The 16,335-nt window shown below is 38.4% G+C and overlaps 1 protein-coding gene across 3 annotated transcripts in view; it reads right to left on the reverse strand.

The window, feature by feature from the left end:
• tbc1d1 (TBC1 (tre-2/USP6, BUB2, cdc16) domain family, member 1) overlaps positions 1-16,335 on the reverse strand; it is a 73,927-nt gene that overhangs the window by 44,644 nt on the left and 12,948 nt on the right. For all 3 annotated transcript variants that reach the window (XM_042484948.1, XM_042484950.1, XM_042484951.1), the window contains one exon: positions 2,804-3,394. In XM_042484948.1, coding sequence (XP_042340882.1) covers positions 2,804-3,394 — 591 coding nt within the window. The remainder of the gene's footprint in view (positions 1-2,803; positions 3,395-16,335) is intronic.

A 16,335-nucleotide genomic window follows, 5' to 3' on the forward strand; every position in this document is an offset into this window, starting at 1 on the left:
CAACAAAGTTCCCTTTTTATTCTCAACAAAGACATCTGGGAAAAGCATTGTGTGTGAGCTGGAAGTCAAACTACAGAGTGTTTGTCTGCCTCAACTCAGACAGAAACAATTAACCACAAAGATGGTGATTTTTTTGTCTATTCTGAGAAAGAGATCACTTTGAGCATCTTCACATTAAATATAATATCAGGAAAAAAAATCTATAATTTTCCCATATGACCAAGCATAGTCTGGACTGCTATGCACATACAGACCATGAGACTACTGCACCATCAAGTATAGTTTTTCCTTCTGTAACTTGCACATTGTCAGCACAGAATCAATTAGAAATGGTATTTTTCGGTCCATGCAGCTCAGGATGCCTGATGTACGGCCATGATTGCATTTCTCACAAACTTACTGCTGACAGCTTGTAGGAATTTGGATGTTATATGATTTCATTTTGCTTTGCAGCTCTCTACCTGTTGTCTTTGCTCTTTTATCTCATGAGACTTACACCTGTAAATCAGTTCATTCGGTCTGAACTAAGGAAAATAATAAAATGCATTTAGTGTTGCATTTAGTTCTGGTCTGGTTCTTGTTCACACTGACATATTTCATGTGAGTCTAGCTTCTGTCTGTCTAGCTTCTGTCTGTCTAGCTTCATGTCAAGAGGTCTTAACATGAAGCTAGACAGACTGACAGGTAACTTCTTAATTGGACAATTGTGGTGATAGCACTCTGCATCATCAGGATCCACACGAGGAAATCAAATTCCCTGGATCAACACAAGTTCATGCAGCACTTGAACGCTTGTGATGTGTATAGGGGATGGGGATACAAGCACAGAGGTTTTAATGGCTTTTGACCTAAAAACTAGGGAAAATGTCTGTGTTGTCGTTCAGACATGTTACCATGGTTACCAAATGATTGGCATATATAGGTTCATGTTGCTATCATATGATTCTGTGGCTGGTCCATTTACTTTCATAACACAAATGAACTGCAATAGAGTCTGCTTGGAAGCCCTAAACACATGTTTTAAAGCAGTCTCAGTTCACTTGTTTGGTCTGCACAAGGGTTCAACTGACAGCTTTAAGACCAGCCGAAAAGAACCATACTAACCAGGCAAATGGAACTGAGTTCATTGTCACTAAACAAAACAGGGCAGATGTGTTTGTGTGTGTGACAATTTGACACTGGCTTCTCTCTGTTGTGTATCTCTGTGGTCAGTGCCTCAAAGAACTCGTGTTACTGCAGTATATACGATCAGTACATCTACATGACGTTAGAAAAAGTCTAATTATTGTGTTAGAACCTCTAAAACTGGGCTTTAAAAATGCATGTAAATATGTTAGTTGGACTGAAATCGGACTAAATCGAATTTCTCGAAATTGGACTAACAAGCCCAGATAACGTGACTGGAAGTCAAGTTATTCCGTCATGTATACACCTTAGTCAGACTTTAACTGGACTAGGAGTTTTGCATCCTTGGTTTAGGGACTGTTTGTCACTTATAAGCGAGGAAGGGGTGCTGCAAAACGGGTCAGGAATTTAAAAAAATGTAAGCATTAAAGAGACTTGTGTTTTCAATTTAAGCTTAGGTGAAGAATATACAGCGTGAAAAGGTCGTATTTTATATTTACTTTTAATTAAAAAGGCACATGCCCCAGCCACCGCCCTCCTCTGATAACTAAAGTACAGTCCCACAACACTGACACTGAAGCTAAGAGATGTTGTGTCGTGGATGGGGCCCACAGCAAAAAATATTTAAGCCACCTAAAAATAAAATCAATACCAGTTTAAGTGTACACTATTAAATAATTAATAATAATTATTAAATACATGCTCCTCTTTACCTTCCACGACAGCTTATGGAGGCAGCGGTAGAGCAGCAGCTCCATTGTTTGGTGTGGTAAAATAACTGTTTTTGTCAATGGAGTTTGGTGTTTTTGATACAACGGCTTCAAATCCCCATCTGTAAGGGCTGGTCAGGTGTTGAAAATATTCCTAATATAGTGTAAGTTACACTTAAACTGACACTGATTTTTTTTTAGGTGGCTTAAAACCAATCAGTGAAGGCAGAGTTTGCTCAGTACTATTTGATCATACGTACATGCCACCCCAAAGTTATTTTAAATAAACAGTTATGGTTGTGATTAGGTCAATATCATAGACTGTATATATAATATAGGTCTACAGCATCTAACTGGAAAAGGGGGCATATCTCCACCTGCTGTGGCTGAGTCAGACATAATTCCGTCAATAAATGGATTCTCCCCCGGTGCTTGTATACTGGAAAAAGGACAGTAGTCCAATTAAATGGTCTAATGGAGCTGTAACATTAGGTCGACTTGACCCTCGTGTTGTCCTTGGGGTCAATCTGACCCCAAATGAAATCTTTTGCTATCAAAATATATTTTTTATACTGATGTAAACAAGGTCTATTGGCCCTAAACTCCAAAACGAAGGGAAAATGTGTGGTAATGGGTTGGACTGAAGTAAGACTAAAGGTGTAACACAGAATTCATTGAAAATGTATACAGTATGCTTTAAATAACAGTCAAAACAGGGTGGGGTCAGAGTGACCCCAGAGGACAAAAGGTGTATAGCAATCAGGAGGACATTACAAGCATTAACCCTGCATGTAAACATACTGACTGTGTGTGGTGCCAAAGACTGGCACATGACTGATACAACAGTGGATATTTTCTTTTATTTCTGGGGGTGCAATTACTGTAATGGATAATTACTATCAAAGAGTATATTAAATTGAGCAAACGTTGCTATTGTTTGTGTGTGCATATTCATTTATTGAAATTACCGTGAACAGCATGGTCCTGTTCTCCTGCAGGCTGGTGGGCTGGACTCCAGCGGAGAGGGCGTGTGCGTCAGTAGTGTTGGTGTGAGAGATCTCTGGTGAGAGTCCGTTCTCATCGAGGGCCTGCAGAGAGGGAAAGCTGGGGTCTCTTTTAAACAAGACAGGACGCTTCCCAGTGGTTGGGCTCCCTGCAGCACCATTACCAACGCTTCCACTCCCGAGTCCATTGGACTGAAAGGCTAATGCCCTCCTCAGTCCACCAGCTAACCCACCACTATTTCCTCCTTTATCGCCGGTCCATGAGCCATGCGACTGGCTGAACTTCTCGATGCACTCGTCAATCAGGGCAGGAGGTGCTTTCTTGTGAGCGACACTCACTCGGCCGCAAAACAGCACCTCAAACTTCTTGGCAAAGGCAGTCGGAGACAGGGCAGCAGAGGGTGCCGTGGAAGTTGTCATTGTGGAGAGAGAAGAAAAACATGTCTCAGAGGGGTCACTGCCTCCAGTGGACGTTTTGTTGGGTATGGTGGTGATGTCATTGTTGCGTGCCGAGCTCTTGCCAGCCTGCCTCAACGTACTGATGATCTCAGGAACCTGGAGGGATAGAGAGCAAGAGATAGGAACATGTAACTAAACATGGAACTACTGCAATAGCACTCTTTTAATACAACAGTTAGTTCCGACCAAATAATGTGATTGGACAGAAGGCATGGGTGCTGATACAGAGCACATCACTGGAACTTTTAAGTATGCATGTATCACTCTGCCTTCTGCCTGTTCTAAACCGTTATTCATTATAACAACTAATTAGCCTACATTAACGGGTGCCATAACAAACTTTGCACCTCAAACATGAACATATTTCCCCAAATAATATTTGAGTAAATTAAGGAATGGTTGTCAGAATACGACAAATGTAAGCCAAGAAGCCTGGATACTTCACTGCAACCCTCCAGGTGTGCTCATGTGACATCAGCTGAAGTTGTAACGTGACTGTCTGATCAAGCTGTTAACTCATCAGCACTGCACGCGCCACCAAAGAGACTGTAAACTGACTCTTATTTCACCAGATGCACAATAAATGGAAAAATGTTCAAGATACAGAAAAGCTGACCTACAGAAAATTGTAGACTTGAACACAAAGTAGGTTTGTGTTGCTTGGCAACAGTCCAGTCCCAGTCCAGATGTGGAACTATTTGTGTAGGCGGGGCCAAATAAATGATTGAATAGACAAACAAATTATAACCTCTTGTCCCTTAATACAGTTTACTGATAAATGGCATTTGAAGAAGTGTTGTATAAACCTGCAGCCTCGTCCCTATGACCAAAACACAGCGCTGCTGGTATTCAGTACAACAACACTCCCTCTCATGTGACTTTGCTAAAGTAAATGTATGACCGTCAACTTAAAGTGACCTACATACAGTTAAACTAACAAATATGTACACATCCATTTAAGAATGAGAAAAAGACTAGTGGAAACTCCTTATGCTTCACTCAGAATACACTGCTGATTGGCTTCAAAACATGACACAATGACGAAACCTGAAGTAAAAACAACGCCAGTTGCAGCATCTTATCTGTCTTCATTTCCCACCAACAAAGGGAACATATCAGAACTCATCAATTCAGCCAGCTAGACTCTGTGTTTATAGCAATATGACAGACAGACATGAAGTTGCACCAGAACCATTACCCTCTGCATGCCTTCTATTTTTGCCATATAACACCTGTTAATACTTTTAAATAAATAGTTTTATATAAATACTTTTTAATTACTACACCCATGTCCCCAAAAACATCACAATATACAACTTCTAGCAATATGAATATTGCAACTTCTAACAAAATAATATTGTGGATCAAAAAAAGGTCCAATGCACAGATTTTGACCCATTGCACATACATACTGCTTTAAGTCTTTGTTGTAGAACAAAGGATTGAGGGAGGAAAATGCATTAAGTTAATGTAAAAAAAAAAAAAAAAAGAGTACTACATGGGCTTTAACACTATGTTCCTCTGTGCAGTCCTTCGATGGCACTCTGTGATTTGACCACTCAGACTTGTATATCAATTGGCCATACTTTTAAGTGTTTCTCTTGCATTGCCATCACATCCATTTCCATAATAAAGGGTGACTCCTCCTTTCTACAGTTGGTTTTTGGGAGCTCATACTGTCCCAGCACTGACGGCACACATCCACAAACAGGTGGCTGCCGGCAGTTGCAACAGTGGGTGAACACTGAAATAAACACTCAATACATGCTGCATGAATTTTCCATTTATATCCATGTAGATGCCACATCTCACTATGAGCTAATCTGCCATATGGTGTGATGTGTGTTATGGTCCCCTGAAATAGAGCAGCCCCTCTGGCGTCTTCCTCTGTTGAAAAGAATCGGCACCTTTAGACTCAAAGCAGGCTTTGTACTCACTTTCCCTTTATTTGATACCCTTCATTCCTCCTGACCCCTCCTTTCCCTCTTCACTCTCTTTCAATAAACTTTGGTTACCCACTTTTTCTCTGTAATGTCTACTTTTCATTTCTTATAAAACTATTTAAAGCTGAATTTGTTTACTTGTATCCCCATCTTGAGGGATACCGTGTATTTGGGATTTTTGTGTGCAAACTAAACACCCTCAGCACGCCACCATTGGTTATGTGTGTGAGTATAAGAGAGAGAGGGACAGACTATCCAAAATGGAACTATCTTTTCCTGGTCTCCTTTGAAAATCCACGAACCGTGACCATTTCCATCATCCACACATATTTATCATTTTGGCATTTAAACAAAAATACACACTCAGACATGCCAACAGGGGTACACACTTGCACACTCACCCACAAACACATTTTTTTACACAGATTCATTTTGCAACTGAAAATAAAGAAGAGTAGATTAACAATGCTCCAAAACCAATCAACACTCACCAGCTGACCTTTCAAGTGCTCTCACAGAACTGTTATAAAACCACTTTATGATAGGCACGATGGCTAAATGCCTGATATAGAGCCAGCCTGGGCTATCAGCATTATACTTTTGCTAAACAAACACATTACGGTGTTGAGTCCTTGAAACAGATATTATGAGAGTGGAATGATAATTTTAGTAATTGTTGAAGTAAAAATGATGGTTCCAGCTTCTCATATATGAAGATTTTAAGCATCAATTTGCCATGCATGACAGCAAACTGAATAGCCTTTTCTTTTTTACTACTGGTTGAATAAAACAAGACAAGTAAAGTCTGATGTTGACTGTACCACTTTATACTGCAGTTTAAAGTCTCTCTCTGTCAGGCTGCGATATGCCTCAAGACCCAGTTGAGGCTGGACTATTTTGATGCAGAAAGAATGGACTAGTTATAATTATTTCTGTTAGAAAAGTTACAGTGTTATTCAAATTGCATTAATTTTACTGTAGAGATTTTTTGTTCGACTGCTGGATTTGAGCTTTGTTACTGTAACAAAGACTAACTATTTTGTTACTCCTCCTAAAAGTGACTTGAATTTTACATTGTTTTATCTATTTTGATGCTGGATTGCTAAATGTAGATTGCACTACATTCCCTTTACTTGAGTGGAACAAGCTCTTGCATTAATTTTATTTTGGAGAGACTTTATATCAGACTGTAAAACACAGATTACCAGTTAAGACTGGGCTATTTTTGTTGGGGAATAATGCCCTGCAGTGTATGACAAGTTTTAAAATGTTATTATCTGTAAATTTGTTGTTATATTAATCAAGTAATAAAAAAATAATAAATTAATAAAAAAAAATCCATAGATTAATAAATTAATCAAAAAAATAATCAATAGACTAATCGATAAAAAAATAATTGTTAGGTGCAGCCCTAGTTTGATACAACTAGTAGACCTAAAACTCACATAAAACTAGCACTGTGTTGGCAAGAATCTGGTGATACAATATATACCAATAATACTGGGGTTGTAAACCACATATTACGATGCTGTTCGCAAAGTGATATTTTGCAAATTTATTATATATACATAATTTTAGGAAAACTCTTATTGGATAATAAAGAACACACTAGCATTTGCATGTAACAGCATATTTTTATAGAATCAGAACAGCTGGACCTGCATTTGTATTTATCACATACTGTGTATCGTCCAACATCATACCACTACTTTTTGCACAGACTAAGCAAAGGAATAGCCATTTTCTTATATTACGAGAAATACATAAATACAATTTAGAAAATAAATAAATAACTGCAAAAAAATAAAAACTGACTTTTTTTTTTTTTAGAACTGATACAGTATCACAACACATAATATCACAATACTTGTGTGTACTTAAGTGTGTCAATATTTTCTTAAACTGTAATAGTGACAATATTAGGCTCCATTATAACTTATAGTGTTCAGCCAAAACTATTGGCTTTTGTTTAACATGTTTTAGCTCATCAATCTACAGTGGAAAGTAGGCGTTGAGGCAGTAGCCTATCCCATAAGTATGGCCTCCAATCAACACAAAAGTATAAACCCTGCTTAAGAAATTTGAAGACTTAAAGTCTGTGGTAAATTATCATGGATATGCCAATTATTCACAATTATTTGATTTTTTATAGACCAAAAAAAATGATTAATCAATAATTGATTAGTTAAAGAAGAAAAGTTGGCAAAATTAATTGATTTTAAAAATGATCCTTAGTTGCAGCCCTAGTGTGTTTTACAGACCGATAGCTTCACTTTGCAATAATCAATTCAAGTTCAGGTGTTTTGGAAATGTTTTTTGGGATGCATGTAAGGAATAAGCAGCAGGACACAAGCAGCAGCACTGCTTTTTCACTGCAGTACATTTTATGTTATGCTTACTCAGCAGCTTTTGATATCAAACCCTCACTGACATCAACAATTAAAGTTGCACAACAGCAGAGAGGACCACAGGGCCACAGCTCTGCCTCTCTGTCCCTCCCAACACTGCGTCTCTGGCTGAAATCCCAAATGCATCTAGCAGACAGGATGTAACAGTTCATAATAAAAAAATGGAGCATGGTAAGCTAAAAACATTTACTTTCTTCTGGGCAATTATACACGCTACCATCAATAAACTTTATCCAGGAAACTGCAATGAAGAGAGAAATTATGTTGTATACTGATTTTGTATTACTTGGCTGTAAACAGAGTTTGTATAAGCTGTGTAAACACACATTTCCATACTTCACAGATGCAAGCCTGTCTGGTTAAAAAAACAGCAGCAGCAGTGGAAACAGAGCAGAACAGCAGAAAATGCTTTGTTGCTCTTGTCTGGCTTCCTGGATATTTATGTCCAGATTTGGCCATTTTTATTCCCACACCATGTGTAAAATAATAAAAACATTCACAGAAAACATTCTCGTGGCTACAACACACAGCATATTCAGATCATTTGTAGATGATCAGGCAAAATCTAATGCAAAAGTACTTTCTCTTATTCCAAGTATTTTGCAAGAATATCATTTCTTTGTTTTGTGATGCAGATGTGTTGCTATTGTTTTAACCTGGGCTGGTCCGCAGATAACATTGGGACATTGGGGTTAAATGAGGACAGCCTAAAAAAAATCAACCAAAGCTCAGTCAAGCCTCTAACTCACAAAAAAATCCTTTTCTGTAACCACTCTTTCCGTGACTAACACAGAAGATTTCCTCGACCATCAAAACAGTCCGACACATTGCTTCTGCCAGTCTGAAAGACAGACAAGCAAAGGACAAACAGTAGAAAAATAAAAGTTTACACAACAGGCAAGAGGGCAAAAGTCAACAGCTAATCTTAAATAAGGGTACGAGAGAAACCGAAATTAATTATTTTAGTATCATATTGTAAGTCTATGGGCTTGAAATGTTGCTGCTGGTCAGTTTGATACCAAGTCAATGACAATGTACTTGACGTGAAAAAAACAAAAAACCTTTATGCAAACATCTCAAATCACAAACCACTTTCATTATATATATTATATTCATCCATATATTTTGGATGTTCCATAAAGTCCTAGTCACCAAAGTATTAAAGCTTACAATTGCTTTTCACTCACAAGCTTTTGGCAGTTGAGAGGACACTTGTGAGTCATTCAGAGTAGTCACCAATATTGGTTTGAGAGCAGGCAGGTATCATTCAGATGCATAGTCAGATAAGCTCGATGAAAAGAAACATGGAGATGCTGGTTCTGTTTAGCTTTGTGCTTCAGTGTTTACCAAATAGTTTCTGGGTGTCAGGTAATATAGCTTCAAGAAGCAGACAGCAGGGACTACAGTATGCAATAGAGGGATATATTCAATATTAACTTTTATGAACAAGGCAAAACAATGCAAACTGAAGCTTCTGGTCTCCAAAAAAAAGGAAGCGGTAGAGACCGAGCATGACAAGACTATCAGTCAACATTGCCCTGGCCTTGCCGTGTATGCGTCCCCTTTTCCCCTTCAAGGGATCAGTAAAGTACTCTGTGGACTAACAACATATCACGGTGCTGCTGAACTAGTTACTGCAGGGCGGCACGTACTGTAGCTGTACGGAGATAAAAGAAAGGGATCTAAGCCCCAGTCTTTTCTGACTAACTAATTCATGTCTTCCTAAAAATATCTTTAGTTAAATAACTCTGCGATAGTCATTTTTTTATTGGCTCAGGCTCAGATCAGCATTGATGGAAATACATCTGGGTGAACTACTGACTTAAGCCCCTTCAGATGCAGAGAGATGCAATGACAGGCCACACCAAAATACCATCTGCCTCTGCTCAAGCAGCGCTCAATCATTGATCCAGACAAGTCTGCACCGAGTTTGAAAGAGAGACTGAATAAGTAAGAGATATACAAGATGTAACCACCGTCAAGTCTTCACAGACCTCAATACATGCTGCTTTCTGCATTTGATCTATTTTCTGGCCTGTCAAAAGTGACACACCAAAAGAAAACACATACATGCAGAAAGGCATTCTTGGCCGCTGCAGAGCCGTGTACAGAGCTGTGATCTACTGGCAATGGAGAAAGACTATGTTGCGTACTTGTGAGTCTTCCTGCGTTTAAAACACCCACATATACACTCTAATTTTGGAAGAAAAGGGTTATTGTATACAATGTAATGTAATGGGTCCATGAACATTGTGATAGTCCACAGCAATATCGTTTACCCACCCCCTAAATTTGGTTTTCTTTTAAACTTAGATGATCCTGGCACATAGCATATCTAAGTATAACAGGAAAGAGAAAAGATGACCAAGGTTCTGCCAGGTTCAAAGTTTACCCAAATGTTATTGGAACACAGAGTGAAAAGCGGCAGGATTTAGGAAGGGTCAATAGTGGTGGAATCTGCAAGTCTGGGTCAGCCTGAAGAGAATATTATAACAAACAAAAACCTATTATGCTCAGGATCCAAGCATGCATGTTTGACCATGACTCACTCCCTGCACAAAATAACAACAGTTTTGTGTGGTAACAGATAGTGATGATACATATAAAGACAAGCAGGAATAGCTGAAATATGTGACGTCCAACAAATGTCTTTTGAGTTACAGCTGATCACTGCCAACTAAAATGAAAAGCAAAAACAGTAAAAACTGGGGAACGTGCCATCTCAATGTACCACAAGTTCCTGATGGTTTGTGAATACTCAATTGCACGTGTCAGTGTTGTCAGTTGGCACAGATGACCTATACTGTGTTTTGTTACAAACACATTCACTTGGTGATCTTTCTTCCATACAGCAGGGACACTCTGTGCTGCTGATTTGTACCCTTTGGCTGATAATGGGCAGCAGCTGCAACATCAACACTGTAAGTAAAGGCCAAAATACATAGAAAACTCCCCTCTCATCCTTCTGTAGCAAAATAATTGATTAAAGACAGCGAGGCGGACTCCAGCTAGACGTAGACCAAACCTGCAAAAAAGGATAGAAGCAAGCTGAATACTTTCTTACAGCCAACTTTTTTTTAAATGTAATTTTAACTTTAACAAACATGACTATTTTCACAAAGTCATTATTTCCTAGGCTACCACCCAAGAAAACTTCCTCTATGTAAATATACTTAACTAGAAGTCCAGTTACACATGGATTAAAATATAGGTTTTGAGCCTTACTTCCTTAGTTTTTTTTTTTTTTAATGAACAAAAGATACGCTACAAAAATCTAATTCATTATCCTGCACATAAACAACACTGAATTCAGACTATAACCTTTGGCTGCCAACACACACATGCTTCTCCTCTTCTGGGCCTGCTTTGCTACACCACACTGGCAGTGAATCAGACCGAGGAACAGAAAGGAGGAAGTAGACGAGCAAAGCAGAAGCAGTGGTTGAGTCACATCAGTGATGTCATGACAGAGAGATGCCTGAGCAGCTCCTAAATCTGCAGTCTCACAGCCTGACACTCAGCCTGCGGGTCCTGCTGTGTCTTGCCTTGGCATGAGGTGTGCTCACTCCTGCTCTTTATCAAAACAATACCTGTTCTATCTCCACTGCAGGCTGCTCTGGAGAACACTGTCAGCTAAATCCCGAGTGTCATGAACGGGTTTGACCCTTACATTTTTTGTTTTTAAAAACAAAAAAACAAAAACAACAGCAGTACAGTGGTAGAACGTGAGTAGTACGCTACAATTCAGAGGGAATATCACTACCCCCACCCATTTACTTGACAGTTGTACTTGTTGTTGTTTTGCAAATTAAGATTTTACATCTAAAACATACTATCTGTTTATAAAGTATGATCCCAGGGTTTCTTATACATTCATTTATTTGTGGCAGCCTGCCACGACTAAAAAATCGGCCACCACATACAGATTTTCTGTTTTTGGAGCGGGACTGTTTAGTAGGAGCTCTGTTGAAATATATATATATATATATATATATAGAGATTTTGTTTATGCATTGCACTTCCCAGAGCAAATTGTTTATTGCCAATTGTATTAACACCCTGTGGTTTAGCTAGTTAACCACATCAGCCATCATAGAGCTTGTAAGCCTATTAGTGTACATTATCTATAAATATAAGTGAGGTTTCAACTTTCAAAACATTTTGACGTGATGAAGATCCAAGCAGGATTGAAACCATGTCTTGATTTAACTTTTGCAGTAAATTATTTTGTAGTTTTACTTAATATTCTGAACACAGGACTTTACTGATAATGTCTAGGAATGTTTTATAGTGTGGAATTGGGACTATTACTTAAATAGAGGATGTGGATACTTCTTCAACCATTGCAGCAGTTAAGAGGATTATTCAGTAGTACATTCCTAGGTGACATGCCAAACAACATAAGCTTTATGAATTTTGTCTGCTATACATAATCTCTACCAAGAAGGTAAGGCTTTTGGTCATGGTGGTTTGTGTTGTTTTAGTTACCGTAATATCTCAAAATCTTGACAGGATGAAAAGATTTCTTTTGTATAGGATTTATCAATTATTAGACATTTTTTGAAAGAAACTGGGAACATGTATCAAGTAATTGTTGATCACAGCAATGGCAATTTGTTGCCATTTTTAATGAACATTTTAAATAATTAAAATAACAAATGTTAAGGATGAAAGGTATTATGCCCTCTCTAAAGTTTACTAGGATAGGAAAAAAAAGCTATTTGGTGTCATGCTCCTCAGGACATTTGTGACATGTAATGCTGCACTGTGGATACTGAAGCAACAACTGAGAAACTTGGCTGGTTGTATAATGAGTGACCAAGGGGATGAAATTAAACAAAACCCATTAAACCAAGAATTCCTTTTTATCCAAATAGCTAGGTTCACTGGTTGTTTGGCTGGGTGGTATGTGACCAAAACTATGCTTTATTCTGCTGTCTGGGTGAAGTTCTTAGCTACATAAAAAATAATTTTAACCTCTCACAAATGTATTGGATCTAAAGACCTTTAATTGAAAAAGACTGAAAGAGTAAGACATACACAGAAAAAGAAACAAAAAAGGCAAGGAGAAAGCTTATGATTAGTTCCAACACGACATTGAATCAGAAAAATCTGACCTTAGGGCGTTTTAGCACTTTACTGACAAACATCCAATGAACATGCTCCCTGACTGACTGCAGAAATGTGCTGCGACAACATGATGTACGCGCTATGTGTGTGAGTTATGTCTTTGTATGTTTCTTTAACATTAAGTGTTTATAAAATGTACCAAAAACTCTTCCAGGCCTTTTTCTTTTGCCTCTGCATATTTACATTCATGAATTGAAGTTAAACAAGTCAGGATAAGAAGGCCTTTATGCAGCCTCTAAATATTCCTTTGTATTACAAAATATCTGAGTGCAGCATGCTGCTCTCATAAACTATCCGTGTTTTGAAGATAAGGGCAACACTTCCAAAGGAAGACATGGTACCAAACATAAACACACACTGCGATTAACTGTTCCACTGGCTACTTGTTGAATATGCTTTTCAATAACAGTTACATACATGGATTGACATGGCTATAAACACCCAGTTTATGTACCCATACAAGGTTTTAATAGGATCCAAAGGAATAAGATGTTAATTAAATTAACTGTGGTGTCAGCAAGCTTCCTGTTTTTATGCCTCTGTGCTGGCGACAGCCGAGGCTGGAGACATTATGTTCTCAGGTTATCCTTCAGTCCATCCACCGCATCCTTCTGAACACGATATCTCAAGAATGCCTTGGGGAAATTTCTTCAAATTTGGCACAAATATCCACCTGGACTAAAGACTGTGTTGATAAGATTTTGATGTTCATTGGTTCGAGGTCAAGGTCCCTGTGACTCATTCTTGTGAACACAATATCTCAAGAACACCTTGAGGAAATTTCTTCAAATTTGACACATTGACACATTCACATTGACTAAACGATGAGCTGATTAGAGTTTGGTGTTCAAAGGTCAAGGTCACTGATGGCCTTGAGGGAGTTTTCTCAAATTTGGCACAAATGTCCACTTGGACTCAAGAATGAACTGATTAGAATCTAGGGATCGAGGGTCAAAGGTCATGGTGACTGATAAAACATGTTTTTGGGTGTCCACCTTGAAACTGTGCTAATTGTTGAGATCGTCTGTGCTGCCGGGGGAAAGATGTGTGTAAGACATCCATGTTTTCGCAGACATGGATGTAAACTAAAAATGCTACTTTACTGGTGTATGGAGGCATATAACTGTGTGGCAATGCATCTAGTTGTTTTTGTGTGTGTGTGTGTGTGTGTGTGTGTGTGTGTGTGTGTGTGTGTGTGTGTGTGTGTGTGTGTGTGTGTGTGTGTGCGTGTCCCCTTTTTGTTTTTCTCATATCTCTCCAAATTCTGACATTTTTTGTGGGTCTGTAAACCTGCAGCCCAGGTGATACTCATCACAAGTTATTCATACCACTTAGCAGCAGTTTGAGTCATGGCCCTAATCATTGATCAATAGATGAAATGCAAAGCAGAGTGAGTGAATGCAAACTTTAAGACCAGCACATTTTTCACAGTACACTCAGCACTCACAGAGTATGGTTATTACTTTATTGCTCGAAAATGTATTTATGGTGGCAGATGTTTTAACTGTGGTCCTACCACTAATAAATAAGTGTGGGAAACCCAATACTCTAAAACAATCACCAATAGCTGATATACTCATCCTATCTATAGACAATGTACCAACGCATGACAATAAGACTGCAGTATACTGAAACATTATTTCTGCGCAGCTCAAATGCAACATTTCTTTTCATTAAAACACTTATTCCTCTCTTTTCATTTAATATGTCATCTTTTACCCACAGACTCAAAGACAACATACAATATCCTAACATCTGTTTAATCAGTGCTTCACTCACTGCTTCTGATCTCCTCTTCCACCATCATCAGCATCCCGACACCATGTTTGTCACCCTCTCGCTTCTAGTGTCCACTTGTTTTTAATAATCCTTGCATGAGGGTAGAGTCTGCTATCTGTCCACTAACAACAGACCTCTCTCAGTTTTGCTCACCCCTCCTCCATCTACCCCCTCCTTTTCCTTCTGCTTTCACTGCATGATTGTCTGAAACACTTAACCAACAAATACATTGAGTCCTTACATGAGCCTCTCCTCTCACTTCTTCTGTCATTAAGAAAACAAAACAGCCATAAAGAAGAGGAGGATTTGTTTTCTTAACTGAAGTGGTCTTGCCTTTTCTCATTTCAGTCCACCCACTTTCACTCCCTCTGCTTTGTTTGGCTGATAATCACCCCTTAACTGCTCAGCATGATGATGTTAGAGCCCCTACTGCCTTCTCATCCATCCAGTCCCCTCCCCATGCGTTCAGCAGAAACCAGTGTCTGTATAAGTGAAAACAAATGTCCCAGTCCAACATGAAAATATCAAACTTTGGTTAAGGTTGAACTGAAAGAAGAGCTGATACAATTATTGCACTAATCAATTACTCAATCAATAGAAAATGTATCTGCTATAACTCAAATAACTGATTAACAATTTGAGTAATTTTCTTTTTTTTTTTTTTTACATTTCAGAGTTGAAATATCAAGAAAATTACATCCACATTAAATCAATAATAAAACTAATAGTATGTCATATATTGTTTCTATCATATTCTGTGATGCAGGAGGGAAAACCAATGACAGGGATGGCAAAAAAAGAGATTGTAATTGCCATGTTATGCCATAGTTAATTTTTAGAAAGCATTGCTCATTAGAGGCTGATGCTGTTGTGTTAAAAGTTGCACCCATGATGCCTCTTGCTTTCAGGATGCTGGCATGCTATCTAAAATCAAGGAAGATGCCACAATTATTTGATTCTGTCCAAAAAAAAAAAGCAAAGGTGGATTAAAAAAGGGACTTCTGCCCAATCTCTGTTTAAAAACAGCTACTTATAGCATGCTGGCCATCTCGCCAATCTTGAAAAATGACATTTCTTTGTACTTCATCATCATATGCAATCCACTTTTGGAATTGTTTTTCCAAATACTTTTCCTTTTTTAGACTGCTTGAAAAAGACTAAAACATCTGATTTAGGGTTGTGGATTAGAGGGATTGGGGAGTGGAAAGAGGGGTTTACTCCTCAGAGGGCAGTCTCAGCTATAGACACACGGGACACAGTATCTTGTTCAGTGCAGCATTTACATGATCTCAGACAGGAAGGCAGTTGGACGCAGCGTCAGGCTGTGACCCGCAAACTTGGCCTCTCACAGAGGAACGACATTGAAAAAGCATGTTGTCTCACAGCAAACCAGAATTAAATAGAACTACTGTTGTACTGACCTTGAAAAGAAGGAAGTTACACAAGTGGCACGGGTAAAAGAGAAGCTGCAATTCAGTGCAATAAACAAAATAAACTTTGCAGTGTTTGTCAAAGAGGTCAAAGGGGAGGATATAATTCAAAGGCCATGGTCTGTTACAGGAAAAAATTATTATTAATAAACAAACACAAAAATGTATTTTAGATTTGTCAACATTACTCCAATTTTTTATACTCCTTGGCTATACAAGGGTCTTTCTTTTCGACTTTCTTAACTATCTAGTTTCCTTTTTAAAAGGTTATGGGAGTCCAACACAACCATGTTAGGACCTCCAACTCACTCATTTATATGAGGTGGCCTGCCATGATATCAGCATGC

Source organism: Plectropomus leopardus, chromosome 4 (genome assembly GCF_008729295.1).
Source record: "Plectropomus leopardus isolate mb chromosome 4, YSFRI_Pleo_2.0, whole genome shotgun sequence".
Lineage (NCBI taxonomy): Eukaryota > Metazoa > Chordata > Actinopteri > Perciformes > Serranidae > Plectropomus > Plectropomus leopardus.